General features: G+C 42.8%; 3 protein-coding genes across 3 annotated transcripts in view; 1 reads left to right on the top strand and 2 right to left on the bottom strand.

Annotated features, from left to right (window-relative positions):
• Positions 1-19,876, top strand: part of LOC123849976 (olfactory receptor 1L8-like) — a 254,310-nt gene that overhangs the window by 55,990 nt on the left and 178,444 nt on the right. The window lies entirely within an intron of this gene.
• LOC123841446 (olfactory receptor 1G1-like) lies at positions 1,314-2,442 on the bottom strand. Its single transcript, XM_045871034.2, has one exon. The coding sequence runs from the start codon at positions 2,260-2,262 to the stop codon at positions 1,321-1,323; it is 942 nt and encodes a 313-aa protein (XP_045726990.2). The 5' UTR covers positions 2,263-2,442; the 3' UTR covers positions 1,314-1,320.
• On the bottom strand, positions 7,844-8,772 carry LOC123841445 (olfactory receptor 1L6-like). Its single transcript, XM_045871033.1, is given in 2 exon segments — positions 7,844-8,082; positions 8,085-8,772. Coding segments are annotated over 2 exon segments (927 nt in total).

Here is a 19,876-nt window from a genome sequence, read left to right as displayed (position 1 = left end):
ATAATCTCCTCCAGTCCCATCCATGTTGATGTAAAAGTTGGGTATTTTTTTTTTAAGATTTTATTTATTCATTTGAGAGAGAGAGAATGAGAGACAGAGAGCATGAGAAGGAGGAAGGTCAGAGGGAGAAGCAGACTCCCTGCCGAGCAGGGAGCCCGATGCGGGACTCAATCCCGGGACTCCAGGATCATGACCTGAGCTGAAGGCAGTCGCTTAACCAACTGAGCCACCCAGGCACCCTAAAAGTTGGGTATTCATCCTTTCTGACTGCATCATTATTTGTAATAGTGAAAGCTTCGGAACCCCCTAATCATCCAACCATGGTGAAACGCCATATACATCATGGACATTTTTTGTGATGTAATCTCAGACAGCCAAATGTTCAGGAAGAGATAATAATATGGAGACAACTCATGTTATAAGATTAAGCAAAAAAAGTATATATAATTGTACCAGCAGTGTTTTTTCGACATAGTAAGACAAAAAGTCATTAGAAAAAGATAAGTGGGAAATACTGTAAAGTATTATCAATAATTTTCTTTATAAGGAGGGATAGTGCATGTTTTCTTTTTTCCTATTTGTCTATGTTTTACAAATTTACTATAATGAGCATGTATTATTCTGTAGTTGACACAAATGAAATAACCCAGAGTTTAAAAACCAAAGAATCAAGGACTTGTCCATAACTAATAATCCCTCTTTGTCACAATCTAAGATCTGATCCCTGTAGTGTGTTTTAGGGCTGGTCTTCTGAACTCTCTGTGCCTAGTTTTTCCCCTAGAATTCTTCTTGTTCTCTCAGTCCCAGCAAAGACTGTGTCTTCTTGGTTCAGCCTTCTCTGTGTGGAGGTTAGCCCCTCTCAGTGAGTTGCTTCCAAAGCTGGGCTTGGAAATGGTCCCTGAAACTCGGAGCACTTGACCCTTCCACCTCTTGTGAGCATTGCCTATAGGTGAGGGGGACCCATTAGTCATAGACCGAGCTGATACCTGGCTTCATCCCAGAACCCGAGTTCTGTCTGATGTTCTTTTGGAGATTCCCACTTTGTGGTTTGAATCTGCTTGGACACTTATACCTACTAATCAAGTCACCCTGTAGGGATTGCTGGCCATTGCTGGCCATTCCTTCTTCCATGTTGAGCTGTATCCTTGGCCAGTTGATCTTATTCTACTTCTGTGCAGTCAGGCATTCTCTATTTATTGAACCTGCTCGTGATGCCGAGCATCCATCCTACCTTGAGCTTGAGTTTTCAAAATTGCAGTGGAGAAGTGCAGGGAGAAGGCATTTCAGAGAGCCTGAGCTTCCAGTCTGGGGTAGGACCCTTTACAGAATAGAGCATCTTCTCCAGCCTGAGAGCCTCCACAGAGCCCCCTTTATGTCCCTGTTCCTCAGGCTATAGATAAAGGGGTTCAGCATGGGGGTGACCATCGTATATACCACAGATGCCGCCATTCCAGTGTCTGCTGAGTAGGAGGATGAGGGCTGGAAATACACCAGAAAAAGCGTCCCATAGAAGAGAGTGACCACTGTCAGGTGAGAGCCACAGGTCGAGAAGACTTTGTGCTTCCCCTCAGCCGAGGGGACCCTGAGGATGGTGTGCATGATGTGGGTGTAAGAGACCAGGACACAGGTGAGAGGGACCACGCCCGAGAGGGCTGCGTCAGCAAACATCATGACCTGAAAGAACTGGGTGTCTGAGCAGGCAAGTTTGAGGAGAGGGAGAAGGTCACAGAAAAAGTGTGGGATGGAATGGGAGGCACAGAAGGAGAACTGAGACATGAGGAGGGTGAGGGAGAAGGCCAGGGGGTGGGCGCAGAGCCAGGATGCGGTGACCAGCAGCAGGCAGCGTTGGGGACACATGATCGTGGTGTAGTGGAGAGGAAGACAGATGGCCACGTAGCGGTCATATGCCATCACGGCCAGCAGGAAGTCGTCCAGCAGGGCCAGTGCTATGAAGAAGTACATCTGCACGAGGCACCCAGTGTGGGAGATGGTGTGGTGTTGTGTGAGGATGTTCACCAGCACCTTGGGGACAATGGTGCAGGAGAAGCAGGTATCGATGAGGGACAGGTTGGCCAGGAAGAAGTACATGGGGGTGTGGAGGTGCTGGTCAGCAACTATGGCCAGGATGACGAGCAGGTTCCCCAACACGGTCACCAGGTACATGCCCAGGAAGAGGCCAAACAGGAGAGGCAGCTGCTCTGGGTGTTCAGAGAAGCCCAGGAGCAGGAAGTCAGCGATGCTGGTGTGGTTTCTGATTGCCATTTATAGTAGCCAAATTGCAGGAAAATCTTGCTTAAATGTACATAGACTCCAACAGGTTATACCATTCAAAGCTTTTCCTCTGTTTTTTGTGTTCTTTTTAAATGTCACGAAAATGCACTCCTTTCTCTCATTGGTGAGCACATAAGCATGTACAGAGCTGAGAACTATGGACAGTAGCAACAGGAGATCTTATTGGGGGTGAAGTTTGCATTTTAGGTGTCTTATAAATTGTTCTGTAGACCTCCTGGATGAGGCTGAACTGGAGCTTAGCTAGGAAGAAACTTCCCAGGTCTTAGTCCACTCTCCACTTTTTTAAAAACGAAAATCTCAATTTCATAGGCTTAGAGGTCTGAATAAGATATCTCGGGGAGGGGCATTTACTAGACAACTATTAAGGGGAGTCCTCTCTGTCTAAACCATTACTTTTTATATTTTGGGTAAGTTATTTACATCCTTTGAGCCTCATTTTCTTTACCTGTAAGATGTAGACATAAACCTACCATATGGGACTGTTGAATGCATCAAAATACCAGAATCACTTAAAGCTTTTTTCAGGGCCTGTGATGTAAAATCCAGATTGAGAGATTTTATCTCATGCATTTGGATGTATGGAAGGATGAAGTCATAAACACGCAGTGGCAGCCATGCTCTTTGATGTGGCGATAAGATACATTCTCTCTGGGTGTGACAAGCCTTCACTGGGCACCAGCCTCCTTGCCGGCTGTGATGTTGAACAAGTCTGCTCAGTGTTTCTGGCCTGAGTTTCTGCATCTGCTTAAAGAGGATAATAATGCCCAAATCAGAAGGTCGTTGAGGATTAAACTAGATGAGGATTGTACAGAACTAGAACAGTGACTGGCTTATATCTAGTGCTCCTCAAATAGTAGCTTTCCCTGATATTATTGTTTTCTCTTGACAGAGGTAACAAAAGGAGGCTGCCTTCTGGAGTGACCAACTAGTCCTTCATGTTTGCCCAGGACTCTTCTGCTTTCAAAACTAAACATCTCACTTCTGGGAAACACCCTCAGCCCTGAGCAAATTGGACTTTTTCTTGGTCCCTGTCTGTGGGAAGCTGAGTTTTGAAAACTGTAAAGTTTCATATATAGAGTTGTAAGTGCCATTGCCACCAATTTCATCATCATGCTCTTGGGTGGCGATGGCTCTGACCTAGTAGCACCATGACAAAGCTTGCACTCAGACATGTGACATGTGCAGGCCCAGGGGTGAGTCCCAGGTGTATGTACCATCATGGCCACATCATTTGCCTTCTCAGAACCTTGATTGGAAAATGAGCCTAAATAAATCTATTGCAAATACTTCTGATACTTAAAAAAAAAAAATGAGCTAGGGCGTGCTGACCTATTCATTGATGTGGAGACTGTTTCACTCCTCGGGTGGTGGGATAGACTGATTCTGCAAGCCACTCCCATCATCCAGTGGGCTGAGAGGGAGTGGTCCATGCATAGTCCAGGGGTCTTGAGCACTGTTATTGCACAGCTCCAATGTCTTGGCCACTGCCAGGGACTTGGGGACCCCTGATATGGACTGACCAGGCTGGACTGTCAGGGAATTCATGGATATCAAGTCAAGACTCTCCTTGTGGTGGTTAAGCGAGCCAAGTTGTATTTGCCTGAGACCAAGGAAGGGACGGGAAAGGAGGAATAGGGGAGGAGGAGAAGGAAGGGTGTGTGTGTGTGTGTGTGTGTGTGTGTGTGTGTGTGTGTGTGTGACCAGTGCCTCCCATCTCTACCCACCTCAGATCTTACCTGGAAATTCTGACCATCCTCAGATTTTGTCACCATCACTAGGTGTTGGGTCTGTCTTGCCTATTTGGTTTGCTTTCCCTTCTTCTCCTCAAGAGGACTTGCTAAGGGGCACCTGGGTGATGCAGTTGGTTAAGTATCTGACTTGGCTCAGGTCAGGATCTCAGGGTCGTGGGATTGAGCCCCACATCGGGCTCTGTGCTCAAGGTGGAGTCTGCCTGGGACTCTCTCTCTCCCCCTCTGCCCCTCCCCCAACCTCTAAAACAAATAAATAAATCTTAAAAATAAAAAGAGGACTTGCTACAACCTCAGTGTTCTTCCTCCCCTGTAGCAGCAGCATCGACTGAAGAGTTGGAGCTGGAGCAACCCATCCTCAGGAGTAGGAGCCAGGAAGAGTATCTCCTGGCTCCTATTTTCACATGGAGTATCTCCTGGGACCTAATCCCCAATCTCCTAGTTAGAGACAAGATGGGGCAAATGTCCAACCTCCCAGCTGGCCCTTTGGGCCCTGGATTTGTGAGTCCCAGCAGTGTCAGGAGCACCTTTGTCTCAGAGTGACCAAGTCTGTGACTCCTGAGAGTACAAAAATAGTGATCTGAAGGGGCACCTGCACCCCAGTGTTCATAGCAGCAATGTCCACAATAGCCAAAGTGTGGAAAGAACCAAGATGTCCATCAACAGATGAATGGATAAGGAAGAGATGGTGTGTACACACCCACCCACCCACACACCCACACAGAAACCCCCACACACAATGGAATATCACTCAGCCATCAAAAAGGATGGATTCTTGCCATTTGCAATGGTGTGGATGGAACTAGAGGGTATTATGCTAAGTGAAATAAGTCGGTCAGAGAAAGACAAATATCGTATGATTTCACTCATATGTGGAATTTAAGAAACAAAACAAATGAATGTAGGGGAAGGGAAGGAGAAACAAAATCAGACGAAATCAGAGAGGGAGACAACCCATGAGAGACCCTTAACTCTAGGGAACAAACTGAGGGTTGCTGGAGGGGAGGTGGGTGGGGGGATGGGGTAACTGGGTGACGGGCATTAAGGAGGGCACCTGATGTGATGAGCACTGGGTGTCACACACAACTGATGAATCACTAAATTCTACCTCTGAAGCTAATAATGCATTATATGTTAATTAAGTTGAATTTAAATAAAAAATTAAAAAATTTGAGTATAGTCGACACACAATGCTACATTAGTTTCAGGTGTACAACATAGCGATTCAACAACTCTGTAGGTCAGGCTGTGCTCACCACCAGTATAACTGCCTTCTCTCACCAACGACACTGTTCCAGTAGCATTGACTGCGTTCCCTCTGCTGTACCTTTTGTTCCTGTGACTTCTTCATTTCATAACTGGAAGCCTGTACCTCCCACTCCCCATTGCCCATTTTGTCTGCTCCCCACCTCCCTCGCCTCTGGCAACCATTGGTTCTGTATTTATAGCCTGATTCTGCTTTTTGTTTGTTTATTCATTTGTTTCGTTTTTTTAGATTCCACATGTAAGTGAAATCATATGGTATTTGTCTTTGTCTGGCTTATTTCACTTAGTGTGATACCCTCTAGCTCCATCCATGTTCAAGTTTATGTTTTTGACATTCATTCATATTGATACTTGTATCTACAGGTCATTTTTTTTTATTATGTTAATCACTATACGTCACATCATTATTTTTTGATGTAGTGTTCCATGATTCATTGTTTGCGTATAACACCCAGTGCTCCGTGCAGAATGTGCCCTCTTTAATACCCATCTACAGGTCATTCTTTTTCACCGATGCATAAGAAAGGTTCACATTGTCCTACCTAATATCTTTAGGGCTTTTCATTTTGGAATTCAGAATCTTTCTAATTTTAGATATATGTGTGTACATATTTATGATGATTTGATATGCATATACTTTGTGGAATGATGACTTCACAGAGTTACTGTTTTTGTTTTGTGGTGAGAATGCTCAAGATTATTTACTCTCCTGGCAAATTGCAAGTGTATAATACAGTATTGTTAACTATTGTCACCATGCTGTTCATTAGATCCCAGAACTTATTCATCTTATAGATGAAAGCTTGTACTCTTTGAAGGTCCATTTAATCATCCGCCATACCTTTTCTTTTCCTCTCCAGGAAGGTGACTACATTTTTTCCCTCCCTCTTTTATATCCAGTCCCCTTAGTTCCTCCTGGGTAAAGTTTTATTTTTTCTCCCAACTTTTCTTCACTTGTTCCTTCACATCCCACAGCTTTAGATTGTATTTCAGAAGTTTGAAGTGCTGAACAGCATTCCTTTTTTTTTTTTTAAAGATTTTATTTATTTATTTGACAGAGAGAGACACAGCGAGAGAGGGAACGCAAGCAGGGGGAGTGGGAGAGGGAGAAGCAGGCCCCCCACCGAGCAGGGAGCCCGATGCGGGGCTCCATCCCAGGACCCTGAGATCATGACCTGAGCCAAAGGCAGACGCTTAATGAATGAGCCACCCAGGAGCCCCTGAACAGCATTCCTCATGAAGATTCTCTTTGGTAGTGAAATTCTGGATTGGAGGGAGGATGGATGGAGAAAAGAGGCTGGGGGGCATTTTGTTATTATGGATATTGGGGAGACCTTCTCTGTACTCACTGGAATTCCTAAGAAAGTTGACAACGTAGTGGTAAGGTCCTAAAGACCAGATCATTTATAGTGAAACACTTGGAAACACTGAAATAATTTCAGGAGACACTTGGACTGAACTCACTTAGAGGATGTATGACATTATGACTATTTCCCACCTCATTACAAATCTTCAAATGTTATTTGGGAAGGGTCCATAGACACACTTTCATATAATTTTGATATAGTGGCTGAAATTTTCTGGGGCTTGTTATATGCAAGACACTGTTCCAAATACTTAAAACATAAATAATATATGTCTTAGGACACTTGTTACATCGTTTTATCCCCACAACAATCCACTTTTCATATGAAAATTGAGGCACAGAGAGGTTAATGTACTTGCCCAAGATCATGGGATTGGTAATGGTGGATTGGGCTTCCAGGCCAAGTGGTATAATTTCAAAACTAGGAAACAGAAGCTCAGAGGGGTTAAGTAAATGATTCAAAGTCATCAAATTCAGAATTTTTCCTTTGACACCCACAACCATGTAGTGGGATTATTTATTGTATCCATTATGTAGATGAGGAAAATGAGAGTTCAGGACACTTAGTGGCTTGATTATGGTCACACAGTTTGTGAGATCAAGTTGTAACTTAAGTTTTCACTCAGAATCTTAGGATCTTATTACTATGCCAGTGAAGCTGCCTTCTCTGACAAATATGTGAACAGCTTTGGAGATGTTATGAGCTGATCTAAAGGTAGTAAGAAGATCCACTAGCCAGACCCCAGGAGTTTGTGCATAAGATGAATAACTCATATGATGAGAACATTGACTTAACTGAGGCTTCGTATGAGCTGACCCATATCCCAACAGGTTAAAAAAAAATCACTACAGAAGTTTTTCTGGCTTTTCATCATACTTTTTACACAACACTGGTTATGTCTGTGACATGAGCCAGAGATTGCAAATGAAAAAAAGGGAAACCGTGTGTCTGATACAGTAAGACATCAATATCTGTGTCTCATTTTATTTATTTTTACCAAAAAGTATAATAACCTGTTGCAATTGTCTCATCTCCACTTATTGAACTGTAATTAATTTTGAAGACGGAACTATGATTGATGTATCTTTGCAATATTTTCATAATTCTGTACAGTTCCTGGCACATAGCAGGTGTTTCATGGGTTCTTGTTGAATGAATGAATGGGTTTTGCTATTCTACCCTTCTGATCAGCTTTTTCAAGGCCTGTTTCATGTCCTTATTCCTAAGACTGTAGATAAAAGGGTTCAGCATGGGGATAACTACTGTATAGATGACAGTGACCACACGGTCCTTTGTCACTGAGTAGGTGGATGAGGGGCAAATGTACACAAATATTATGGTTCCATAGAATAGCGCCACAACCACGAGGTGGGATCCACAGGTCTTGGATCCCTTGTACCTGCCTCCCCGGAAGGGACCCTCAGAATGGCATGGGTGATAAAAACATAAGAGACAATGATCAAGATGAAGGGACTCATGATCACCACAGAGCCCTCTGTGAAGGCCAAAAGCTCATTGATGGAGGTGTCAGAGCAGGAGAGCGTCAGCAGTGGCTGGACGTCACAGAAGAAGTGGTGGATGATGTTGGGCCCACAGAAGGAGAGGCGGGCCATGAGAATCGTGTGGGTGAGTGAGTGGAGGTGGGACAGCACCCAGGACGCCATCACCAGCAGGAGACAGTGCCGGGGGCCCATGGTCGTTGTGTCATGCAGCGGGTTACAGATGGCCATGTAGCGGTCAATAGCCATGGCCACTAGGAGGAAGCTGTCAGTGATCCCAAAGGCCACAAAGAAATACATCTGTGTGAGGCCCTGGGCAAGGGGAACCTTCTTGCTCTTGCTCAGCATGTTTGCCAGCATCCTTGGCACAATGACACTTGTAAAGCAGATGTCCACCAGGGACAGGTTGGAGAGGAAGAAGTACATGGGGGTATGGAGGCGGGCATCCCCCCGGATGGCTGCAGTGATGACTGAGTTTCCAGCCACGTTGACCAGATACATGGCGAGGAAGCTGGCAAAGAGCCAGCCCTGCTCTTTGGGGTCACTGGTCAGTCCCAGGAGGAGGAATTCAGTCATATGGCTCTGGTTTCTCCTCAGCATTGATTTCCTGTAAGTAAAAAATATGAAGGAATGTTAGGTGTGTGTCCTGTCTTGGAGTCTCCAATTGTTATAAATTCTTCTGAGTGACTGGTATAGTTGATGGGAGTATGGATTTTGGTGTCACAGCTTTCTGGCTTTCCATTTTGGCTCTGTCACTGATTTACACGGAGCACAAAGTCACCTCCTGAACTTTCATTGCCTTCATCAGTGAAGGCAGAAATTATGAAATTTACCTCCTCAGACTATTCTCTTTTGGCCAGGATTTCTCTCTGTTTGGCTTTCTAAAACTGGATATCAGAAGATCTTCTCCCTGAAGAAAAGACAGATACATAGCCTAGAGGGCATGTTCTTAGCTCCAGCCTCTTTGGGAAAAGCTTGCAGAATGGGTTTGGGTGTTGGAATAACATATCAGAAGTGTCATGAAACTGGACAGGCTACAATCCCCCAGGAGGTGACATATGGTATGAGGCAGGCCACTTTCTGGCAGTGGGAGGGCTTCTGTCTGGTTTGATTAAACTTTTTATTTCATTCAGGTGGGTGGCATTAAGAAAGTCATAACAGGAGTAACAGGTGCATATCGTGACAGTAGATTAGAGTGGAGTAGAACCACAGGTGCTTGTCTGAGCATGAAAATTATATAAAAGGTGCAGATAATACTGAGAGGATTAGATAGCAAAGTTCTGGGCTTCAGGAATTGGGTTCTTACCCTTGAAATAGGTGCAGAGAAGCAAGATCCAGAAGGAACAAAGCAGGACCCAGTTTGGAAGGAACTGTGGCTCCGCTCAGCAGTTATAAAGGCAGAGACTCGGCTGCCATGGGACACAATCAGAAATCCATTACCTGCCCTTCGTGCCCAGGATCAAACTCTGGCTACTGGCCAGAATGACTTAATCCTGAGTCAGTCACTATGTTCCTGGCCTCAGGCTCCTAATGTCCACCTTGCCTAGGGCCGGGATTAGTTCCAGAGCAGAACTCAGGGAGAGATTTGCAGATGCGTGTCAGTGACTCCAGGTAAAGGGAGAAACAGGTAAGGGAAAATGCGTGAGAGGAAGTCTACGTTCAAGGACACTGAGTATCAATGATTTTTTTTCCTGATGATTAAAGCACTGAAATAAAATCATTTGTAATGTTGGAAAGGACCCATACTGTCTGCATATCTCTGGGCATTTTTCTAAGGTACAGAAGCATGAGCTTCTAAAGTATCTTTTTTTCTCCTAAGTGCTTGGAACTTTGGACCAAAGTGATTTCTCCTACTAGGAAGGACACAATGAGACATCATTGACACGAGGAGGCCCAGGATATCATTTCAGGGAGGGTAGGGATCTGTTTGGCTGTTAGACACTGTATCCCCAGTTCACCACCATATCCTCGTAGCAGGTGCCCAGTGCAAATACTGAACACATTGAGAGTATTTACATGTGCCAGGCACTGTATGATGATTTAATCCATATAAGAACTCTGGCAATATACAGATGAGGAAACTGAACTGTAGATTTATTAGATTACCCTTGAAATGGGTGCAGAGAAGCAAGTTCCAGAAGGAACAAAGCAGGACCCAGTTATTGCTCAGTAACTTGCTCAAGATCATATTATTAGTAAGTGGCTCTATTTCCAACCCAAGCAGTTTGGTCCTTAGGGTCTTGTTCTTTGCTCTTATGCCATATTACTCCTCTGCCTGTTATATATTTGCTCACAGTATAAACTCAGAAGGGACAACTTTGATAGCAACTTGAATGATGGGGGCATGTTGCATATGTGGCCAGAATTAGCTTCTTTGGATCAGGAGAATTAATGGAAACAGTCTAGGATTTGGTTTTAGTCCTTGTGTAGTTACTTACCAGCCGTTTCCCTTGGAAGATCTTTGTGCCTTGTTATGAGAGAAGTACAACACCATTTCCATTAGAATGTGTTGGCATCAAATGAAAGACCATATCTGAAAAGTGGTTTGTAAATGAGCAGGTGCTATATCAGTGGAAATTGTATAAATAATATATAATGTAAAGTAATCTTTGATAATGGAAAATAATAATCTTCATATTTAATATATAGTACCTGGTTTAGCTAGTTAAGACAAAAGAAAGTGAGGAAGTAAGTGTATGTGAAATGGTTGGGGTGATCACTGAAAGGAGAGCAAGGTTGTAGCTTCTGGAGAGGTGCAGGACAGGCAGTAATAGAATTTCCTGGTCAGAGAAGGGGAAGGGACAGAGATTCCAGTGGGTTTTCTGCAGTAGTGATGGATAAGTTAAGGGGCCCAGTGCTGGCAGTCTTCCCACAACCAGGTCACTGAGAGGTTTTTTTTTTTTTAAGGTGAATATTCTTTTTTACAAAATTTTATTTAAATTCAACTAATTAACATATAGTGTATGATTAGTTTCAGAGGTAGAATTCAGTGATTCATCAGTTGCATACAATACCCAGTGCTCATTACATCAAGTGCCCTCCTTAATGCCCATCACCCAGTTACCCCATCCCCCCCATCTCCCCTACAGGAACCCTCAGTTTGTTTCCTAGAGTTAAGAGTCTCTTATGGTTTGTCTCCCTCTTTGATTTTGTCTTATTTTATTTTTCCCTCCCGTCCCCTAGGATCCTCTGCTTTGCTTCTTAAATTCCACATATGAGTGAAATCATCTGATATTTGTCTTTCTCTGATTGACTTATTTCACTTAGGGTTTCAAATAGCTCAGCAAAGCCAGATGACCTTTCTTCATCCAGTATTTTGGATTTACTCAAGTCTTTTGATGTGGGGCAAGAGACTGGTTTGCTACAGCACCCTCATTCCTATGATTATCTCTATGCATCCTCCTTGATTCCAAGGCAGGATGCTTCTGAGCTGAGACAGTGGGAGACATGAAGAGGACAGCAAGAGGCAAGGGAGCATGATGATGGGGTAGGTTCATGTGTGAGGTAGTATCAAGGGCCTTGCCCAAGAAGTTTCCAGTTAAGAAGCAAATGACTAAACTCCTACAACTCAATAGTAAGAAACCTAATAACCCAGTTAAAAAATGGGTTAAGGACTTGAATAGACATTTCTCCAAAGAAGACATGCAGATGGCCAACAAATACATGAAAAGATGCTCAACATCACTCATCATCAGGGAAACCAGAACCAGAATGAAGTAATGCCTCACACCTGTTACGATGGCTATTATCAAAGAAACAAAAGACAACAAGTATTGGCAATGATGTGGAGAAAAGCAACCCTTCTACATTTTTGGTGGAAGTATAAATTAGTACAGTCATTATGGAAAACCTGTATGGAGGTTGTTCAAGAAATAAAAAAATAGAATTACCATATGCTCCAGCAATTCCACTTCTGGGTATATATCCAAAGCAAGTAACTATTTTTGAAGAGATATTAGCACTGTTATGTTCATTACAGCATTATTCATAATGGCCAAGGTGTGGAAACAACTTGACTGTCTATTGACAGATGAGTGGAATGTGTTATATATCTACAATGAAATACTATTCAGCCTTAAAATTGAAGGAAATTCTGCCAGATGTGACAATGTGGATGAATTTTAAGGACCTTATGCTAAGCAAAATAAGGCAGCCACAGGAAAAAAATACTTCATAATTCCACCTATATGATATATCTAAAATAGTCAAATCCATAGAATCAGAAAGTGGAATGGTGGTTTCCAGAGGCAGGGGGAGGGGGCAGTGAGGAGTTACTGATCAATGGGCGTAAAGTTTCAGTTAAGCAAGATGAATAAGCTCTAGAGATCTGTTGTACAACATGGGATTTATAGTCAATAATAATGTATTGTACACTTAAATATTTGTTGAGGGTAAATCTCATTTAAGTGTTCTTACCAAAATAAAATAAAATTTTTTAAAAAAGGAAGCAAAATAATGACAGCAGAGAGGGGGTTGAGGAGAGTATTACAGGACCTCTCAATCTCAGGACCATGTCAGGTGTGGACTGGGTTGGGTTCAACTGCAAACTCCACTTAGTAGCTTCGTGGCTAGGATTGAGGGCTCTGAGATCAGACAGTCCTGGGCTCAAGTCCTAGCCTCACCAGATTTTGGCAGAGTGACTTGGGCAAGCTGCTTAACCTTAAGCCTTAGTTTTCTGGTTTAGAAAACAAGAATTATATAATAGGATTTGCCTCTAGGCAGTTACGAGGATTCTCATAATATGTATACAAATCAGTTAGTAATTTAAGTGGGACAGAATAAACTGATAAATCCCAGCTGTAATTATTTCTTTTTATTTACTTATTTATTTATTTTTTATTTTTTTAAAGATTTTATTTATTTATTAGAGAGAGAGCGAGAGCAGGAACGTAAGCAAGGGGAGTGGGAGAGGGAGAAGGAGGCTTCCTGCAGAGCAGGGAGCCCGATGCGGGGCTCGATCCTAGGACCCTGGGATCATGACCTGAGCTGAAGGCAGACGATTAACGACTGAGCCACCCAGGCGCCCCCCAGCAGTAATTATTTCTGTTCAACCTTATTTAATGGATTTGTATATGTAAACCTTAGGAAACTGGCACATAATTGATGTTCAATAAGTACCTGAAGAAATATACAGAGATCTAAATAATCTGAGTCAGAAGAACACTCAGAAATCATCCCTTCCAAGCCACCACCCAGGGCAGGAAACTGGCAGAAGCCCTGAGGGTGGTCATCCAGCTTGAATATATCTGGTGACAGGGAACTAGTGAGTTCCCTTCCAATTTTTGGAATTACCTTCCAATTTTTTATCTGTGGGTATTTTTGGTATTAAAGCCAAGAGTCAAGAATTCTAAACCTCACACTTCCAATATCCTTTCTTAACTGATTTCAGTTACAAGTGACCACAATTTTGTTCTTCTTTTACTTGTGGAGCTACTGATTTGTTCAGCATTCAGTAAGTACTTTCTGAGTGCCGGCAGTCATGGTAGGTCCTGGGGACACAGGGGTGAACAGATAGTAAGTCACCCGACAGGTGCTTGAAGACAGTGGCCATGTCTGCCTGCATCTTCACTTTTCCACGTCCACTGTCTCCTGCCTCCTCCGGCCTGACCCCTTCAGGACACAGCTTCTAGTTCTCCCCCATCTCCAGTCACCCTCTTCCTCCATCCCATGACTGACACTCCTATGTGACAGACCCATCATCAGCAAGGTAGAGTGTGAATAGGGACTCAGGAGTCCCAGGATCTTCCTCTTTACCCAGAAGAATCTTGCTTTCATGTGTTTTACTGATTTTTTTTTAAAAAAGGATGATTTTGAAGACAAGCTCTCAGTGCTAAAGAAAAATATCAAAACTGAAATTCTAATTTACACGATCAATTTGCAGAGGGCCAGTTGAAACCTGAAGAAGGAAGTTGGTTATTTTTGTATTTATTATACTGAAGTATAGTTGACACACATGTTACAATAATTTCAGGTGCACAACATAGTGATTTGAAAACCCTCTACACCATGCTATGCTCACGGTAAGTGTAGCTACCATCTGTCACCAGTTAACGTTGCTATTACAGTACATTGACTATGTTCCCTATGCTGTAGCTTTCATCCTCATGACTTATTTATTCCATAACTGGAAACCTGTATCTCCCACTCCCTTTTACCCATTTGGTTCTTCCCCCACTCCCCTTCCCTCTGGTAATCATCACTTTGTTCTCTGCATTTATAAGTCTTTTTCTGCTTTTGTTTTGTTTTGTTTTGCTTTTTAGATTCCACATGTAAGTGAAATCATATGGCATTTGTCTTTGTCTGATGTATTTCACTTAGCGTTAATACGCTGTAGGTCCATCCATGTCACAAATGGCAAGATCTCATTCTTTTTTATGGCAGAGTAATATTTCACTGTGTGTGTGTGTGTGTGTGTATAGCACATGGAAATGGTCATTTAATACTGCACTGTCTTAGGAATTTTCTCCTCCCTTACCCTTCTCTTGTTTCAGCCTTTCCCACAGCCTGTGTCCCATGCTGCTCTCAAGTTGGGGTAAGGCCACTGATATGGGTTCTCTTTAGTGCAGGACTGGCTTTGGGGACACTGTGAAGCCAGGCTGTGATGACAGAGGCTGGACTTTTACCCCTCAGCATCCAAGCAGTTACACCAGTCCTTCAAAAGTGTCGATCTCTTTGCTTGGAGTCTCACACATTCATTGCAAATCCTTCCATTTTTTTTTTTTTTTTGTGAATGGAGAAGGGAAACAGAGGCACATGGAGGAGTCTGAGACAAAAAAATATTGGAGTCAGGGTGGTAAGGGTCACATGACCCTGGCATTAACATGTTGCATGCAAAAAAAGATTTTCTTCTCTGTAAAAATGAATGTATTCGTAAGTTTCTGACACTCCAGGTTAGAAACATATAGGTTGGGTATGGTTGGGGATACCAGTTACTTACTCAGGTAAGGGATGGTGACCTCACATAGCCTTTGGAGGACGCAAGCACCTTCTCCTTAGCCTTGTTGATCCTGATGTCTAGAGGAGGAATAGAGGGTTTGGAGCATAGAAAGAATGTTCATATCAAGTCAAGAAAAGGGAAAAGCCCCAGCTTCTGGTGAGAGGTGTCAAGACCTATAATGCTGGGTGTGTGGGGCATGTGTGATTGTTGCTTCAGTCTAGAGATAAGGTTATCAGCAACTGATGCGGCCACTTTTCTGCTTCCTCCAGAGAGGTGACCTCTCAATGTAGCCCCAGGAACTGGAATCATGAGCCTTTCTTTCCTCCCCAACCATCCACCACCTTACTGCTTCAGGTTCAGATGTTGAGGGATAGGGTGTGCGCTTAGAACTATCTGACTGTCCTGTACGTGACCTCACCCCAAGGAGGTAGGCAGCCTCCCCAGGCACCAGCCCCAGGGAACTCATTAAACACTGTGTCTGGGAGAGAAGTAGAGACCTCTCAGTAGAGACCAAGGAAACTCAGGCTGCTGTAGCAGTGTTTTTCTTGGATCTCCAGATAATTAATCACTTGTTATTCTAGTGATTTCTAAGGAGACAGAGGCAAATGTATAGAGAAAGCCTGGGGCTTCTTCCAAGATGTGGGAGAATGCATGGAGTCAAGGGACGAGTCCAGGTCTTCACATAAAAACTCCTCTTTGCTGATGAGCTGGTGCTGACACAGCAACACCTATCAATCCATTCATTAACCACCCCCCTTTTTAGTTGTAAACCATACATAACATAAAACTTACCATTTTAGCCATTTTAAAATGTATAGTTCAGTGGCATTAAGTTAACGATCTTGAGCATCTTTTCATATACTTGTGGACCATTTGTATGTCTTCTTTGGAAAAATGCTGTTCAAATCCATAGCCCATTTTGAAATTAGGTTATTTGTTTTTTTTTTTTTCCTTCTAGTGAATTGTAGGAAAATACAATTTCCCCACAATATATCTTATAATGGGCTTATCTCTTAACCTAATAGATTATCAGATATGTTTTGCAAATATTTTCTGCTATTTCCTAGGTTGCTTTTTTTCACTCTGTTTTGTTTGCTTTGTAGAAGCTTTTTAGTTTGACATATTCCAACTTGTCTAGTTTTTTGTTGTTGCTGCCTGTGCTTTTGGTGTTCTATCCAAGAAATCACTGCCAACACCAATGTCAAAGAGCTTTTTCCGTAAGTTTTATATAAGAGTTTTATGGTTTCAGGACCTACAGTTAAGTCTTTAATCAATTTCAAGTTGGTTTTAGTGAGTAGTATAAGGGTCCAATTTCATTCTTTTGCATGTGGATATCTAGTTTTTGTAACATTGCTTGTTGAAGAGACTACCCTTTCCTTATTGTATATTCTTGATGCCTTTGTTTAAAATTAGTTGATTGTATGGACTTGAATTTCTATCTGGACTTTCTGTTCTGTTTCATCAGTCTTTATGCCAGGACCATACTGTTTTGATATTGTTGCTTTGTAATATATTTCAAAATCATGAAATGTGAGCATTCTATTTTGTTTTATATTCTCAAGATTGTTTTGCTGTTTGGGATTCTTTGTACCTTTTTTTTTTTTTTTAAAGATTTTATTTATTTAAGAGAGAGACACAGAGAGAGCATGCATGTGCAAGAGAGAGAGAGCATAAGCAGGGGGGAGGGGCAGAGGGAGAGGGAGAAGCAGACTCCCCACTGAGCAGGAAGCAAAATGTGGGCCTGGATCCCAGGACTCTGGGATCATGACCTGAGCTGAAGGCAGATGTTTAACCGCCTGAACTAGCCAGGCAACCCTGTACTTTCTTTCTTTAAAATTTTATTTTATTTAAATTCAATTAATTAACATATAGTGTATCATTAGTTTCAGAGGTAGAGTTCAGTTATTCATCGGTTACACATAACACCCAGTGCTCATTACATCAAGTGCCCTCCTTAATGCCCATCACCCAGTTACCCCATCCCCCCACCCACCTCCCCTCCAGCAACCCTCAGTTTGTTTCCTATAGTTAAGTGTCTTTTGTGGTTTGTCTCCCTCTCTGATTTCATCTTGTTTTATTCCCCCCCCTTGTATTTTCATATGAATTTTAGGATTCCTTTATTTATGGCTGTATATGCCATTGGGATTTTAGGATTTTAATAGGGATTGAATTGAATCTGTAGATCACTTTGGTTAGAATGGTATTTTAATGGGGCACCCAAGTGGCTCAGTCAGTTAAATATCTGCCTTTAGCTTGGGTCATGATCTCAGGATCCTAGGATCAAGCCCCTCATTAGGCTCCCTGCCCGATGGGGAGTCTGCTTCTCTCTCTGTTTCGCTCCCTTGCTCATGCATGCATGCTCTCTCTCTCTCTCTCTCAAATAAAAAAAAAAAAAGAATGGTATTTTAACAATACTTATCCTTCCAATCCATAAACAGATGATATTTTGCCATATATTTGGGACCTTCTTTAACTTCTTTCATGAAATGTTTTTGTTTCCATTATTTAAGTCTTTCACCTTCTTTTTTAATATTTTTTTATTATTATTATTTTTTAAAGATTTTATTTATTTGACAGAGAGAGACACAGCGAGAGAGGGAACACAAGCAGGGGGAGTGGGAGAGGAAGAAGCAGGCTTCCCGCTGAGCAGGGAGCCTGACATGGGGCTTGATCCCAGGACTCTGGGATCATGACCTGAGCTGAAGGCAGACGCTTAACGACTGAGCCACCCAGGTGCCCCAGTCTTTCACCTTCTTAATTGAATTTATTCATAAGTAATTTATTCTTTCTGATGCTACTGGTGAGGTAGTTTACTTATTTCCTTTCAGACTGTTCATCGTGAATGTGCAGACTCACAACTGAATCCTTAACCCACACCAGTCTTCTTTCCATTTCTCCACTGCAGCTTCATTAACAATGTCACCAAAGACCTTCATGTCATTAAAGTCAATGGACAGTCTTCCAGGCTTATTTCGCTTAAACTGTTCATATTTTAATGTTGGTTAATAGTCACAGCCTCTTGAAACTTCTAGTCTTGGATGATACAACTACTCCTTTTCTGTCCTCTTTGCTAATACGTTCTCTATCAGACTCTTCGATGTCAGAAATACTCAGCACTCTTCTCCTCAGCATTCATGTTTCACACCCCTCCTAGTGTATGTTACTTACTCTGATCAACAGGCAAAATATGTTCAAGAAGTAATTTTTCTTAGCTCAGGATTGTGTAAAATCTCCAACATTTTCTTCCCTTTTTTTTTTTTTAAAGATTTCATTTATGTATTTATTTTAGAGAGAGAGAATGAGAGACAGAGAGCACGAGAGGGAAGAGGGTCAGAGGGAGAAGCAGACCCCCTGCCGAGCAGGGAGCCCGATGCGGGACTCGATCCCAGGACTCCAGGACCATGACCTGAGCCGAAGGCAGTCGCTCAACCAACTGAGCCACCCAGGCGCCCCTCCAACATTTTCATATATGTAATGAGCTTGCAGTAGAAGGACCCAATACATTTCCCTTCACAGTTTCCTCATCACACGACATGCTTCTAGAATTATTCCACTGTTGTGTCACCAGCCTCACAGGTTATCTTCTATATGGTGGGAGGAGGAGCTGCCAAAGGGTTTCCTGGTCTGTTCCCAAGGGCCACGTAGAAGCTCTTCACCTGACTGGGCAGGGTGTTCAGAAGGCCTGCTTAGACCTTTGCTCTGACTATATGTACTTTCAGAAGGGATTTATTTCATTCTCACTGTTGTTCATTAGCAAATTTCCAAGTTCACGCTAGCCTCCTTTGTTTGGATAGCAAAACTTTGATTAAAGTTTTTCAATACTACCTGCCAACATCAGCTCACCCTTTGAAGGGTGGCAGGCTATCTTGTGGAAAGTGCTGTCTATTCTGACAGAGACAGCACTTGAGCTGTGACTGAGAAGGTTAGGACTAACCTGGGGGACAGATATGTAACACTTTCACCACAACGTATATCTCATGGTCCCTCTTTTTTCTTTTTTAAAAGATTTTGTTTATTTATTTGAGAGATAGAGAGCACAAGCAGGTGGAGGGGCAGAGGGAGGGGGAGAAGAAGACTCCCCACTGAGCAGGGAGCCCAATGTGGGGCTTGATCCCTGGACTTGGAGACCTGAGCTGAAGGCAGACACTTAACCAACTGAGCCACCCAGGTGCCCCTCATTGTCTGTTGTTATCTAGAATTCCCTTTAGTGTGAACTTTAGGGAGGTTACTTGTTGACATAAGTTGTGGCCACAAGTGCTGTGAGTCACATCTAGACCATTGTATTAAATGCCAGTGCAAAATCTTCAAGAGGTTTCATCAGCTTCTGAGAGAGTGATGATCAGTGTTTACAATGGTGTCTGCTCCATCAGCTTTGGTCCCTGAGTGTTTAAAGTGAGTAGCACTCTATGCTTTTCAATGGTGAACATGCAGTGTCAATATGAAATAAATCTTCGGTTTCAAGGTCCAATGATTTTGACATTGTTTGTTTCCTCAGCACAACCTAGCTTATCCTGACTGACATGCATTGCTTTTTTCCAGGATATAAAGGGCATTTCAATGAGGATCATGGCCATGTGGACAAAGGTAGAAGCAAGGGGGAAGGGAATAGAAGTGCTCAGAATTCACTGTGATGACACCTTGGTGTTGGGGCGGGTACTACATCTGATTTGTAGATTCTTCCATCTTTCCAGCCTTATTGTCTCTGTTCTCAAACTGAACAAGCCTCATAGGACTCTCCATTGTCCCTCAAACACATTCCAGTGTTTC

The sequence above is a fragment of the Mirounga angustirostris genome, unplaced genomic scaffold (assembly GCF_029215605.1).
Source record: "Mirounga angustirostris isolate CCGP_5_RB_7025 unplaced genomic scaffold, mMirAng1.0.hap1 SCAF_15, whole genome shotgun sequence".
In the NCBI taxonomy this organism is placed as follows: Eukaryota; Metazoa; Chordata; class Mammalia; order Carnivora; family Phocidae; genus Mirounga; species Mirounga angustirostris.
This window is presented reverse-complemented; position numbering and strand designations above follow the sequence as displayed.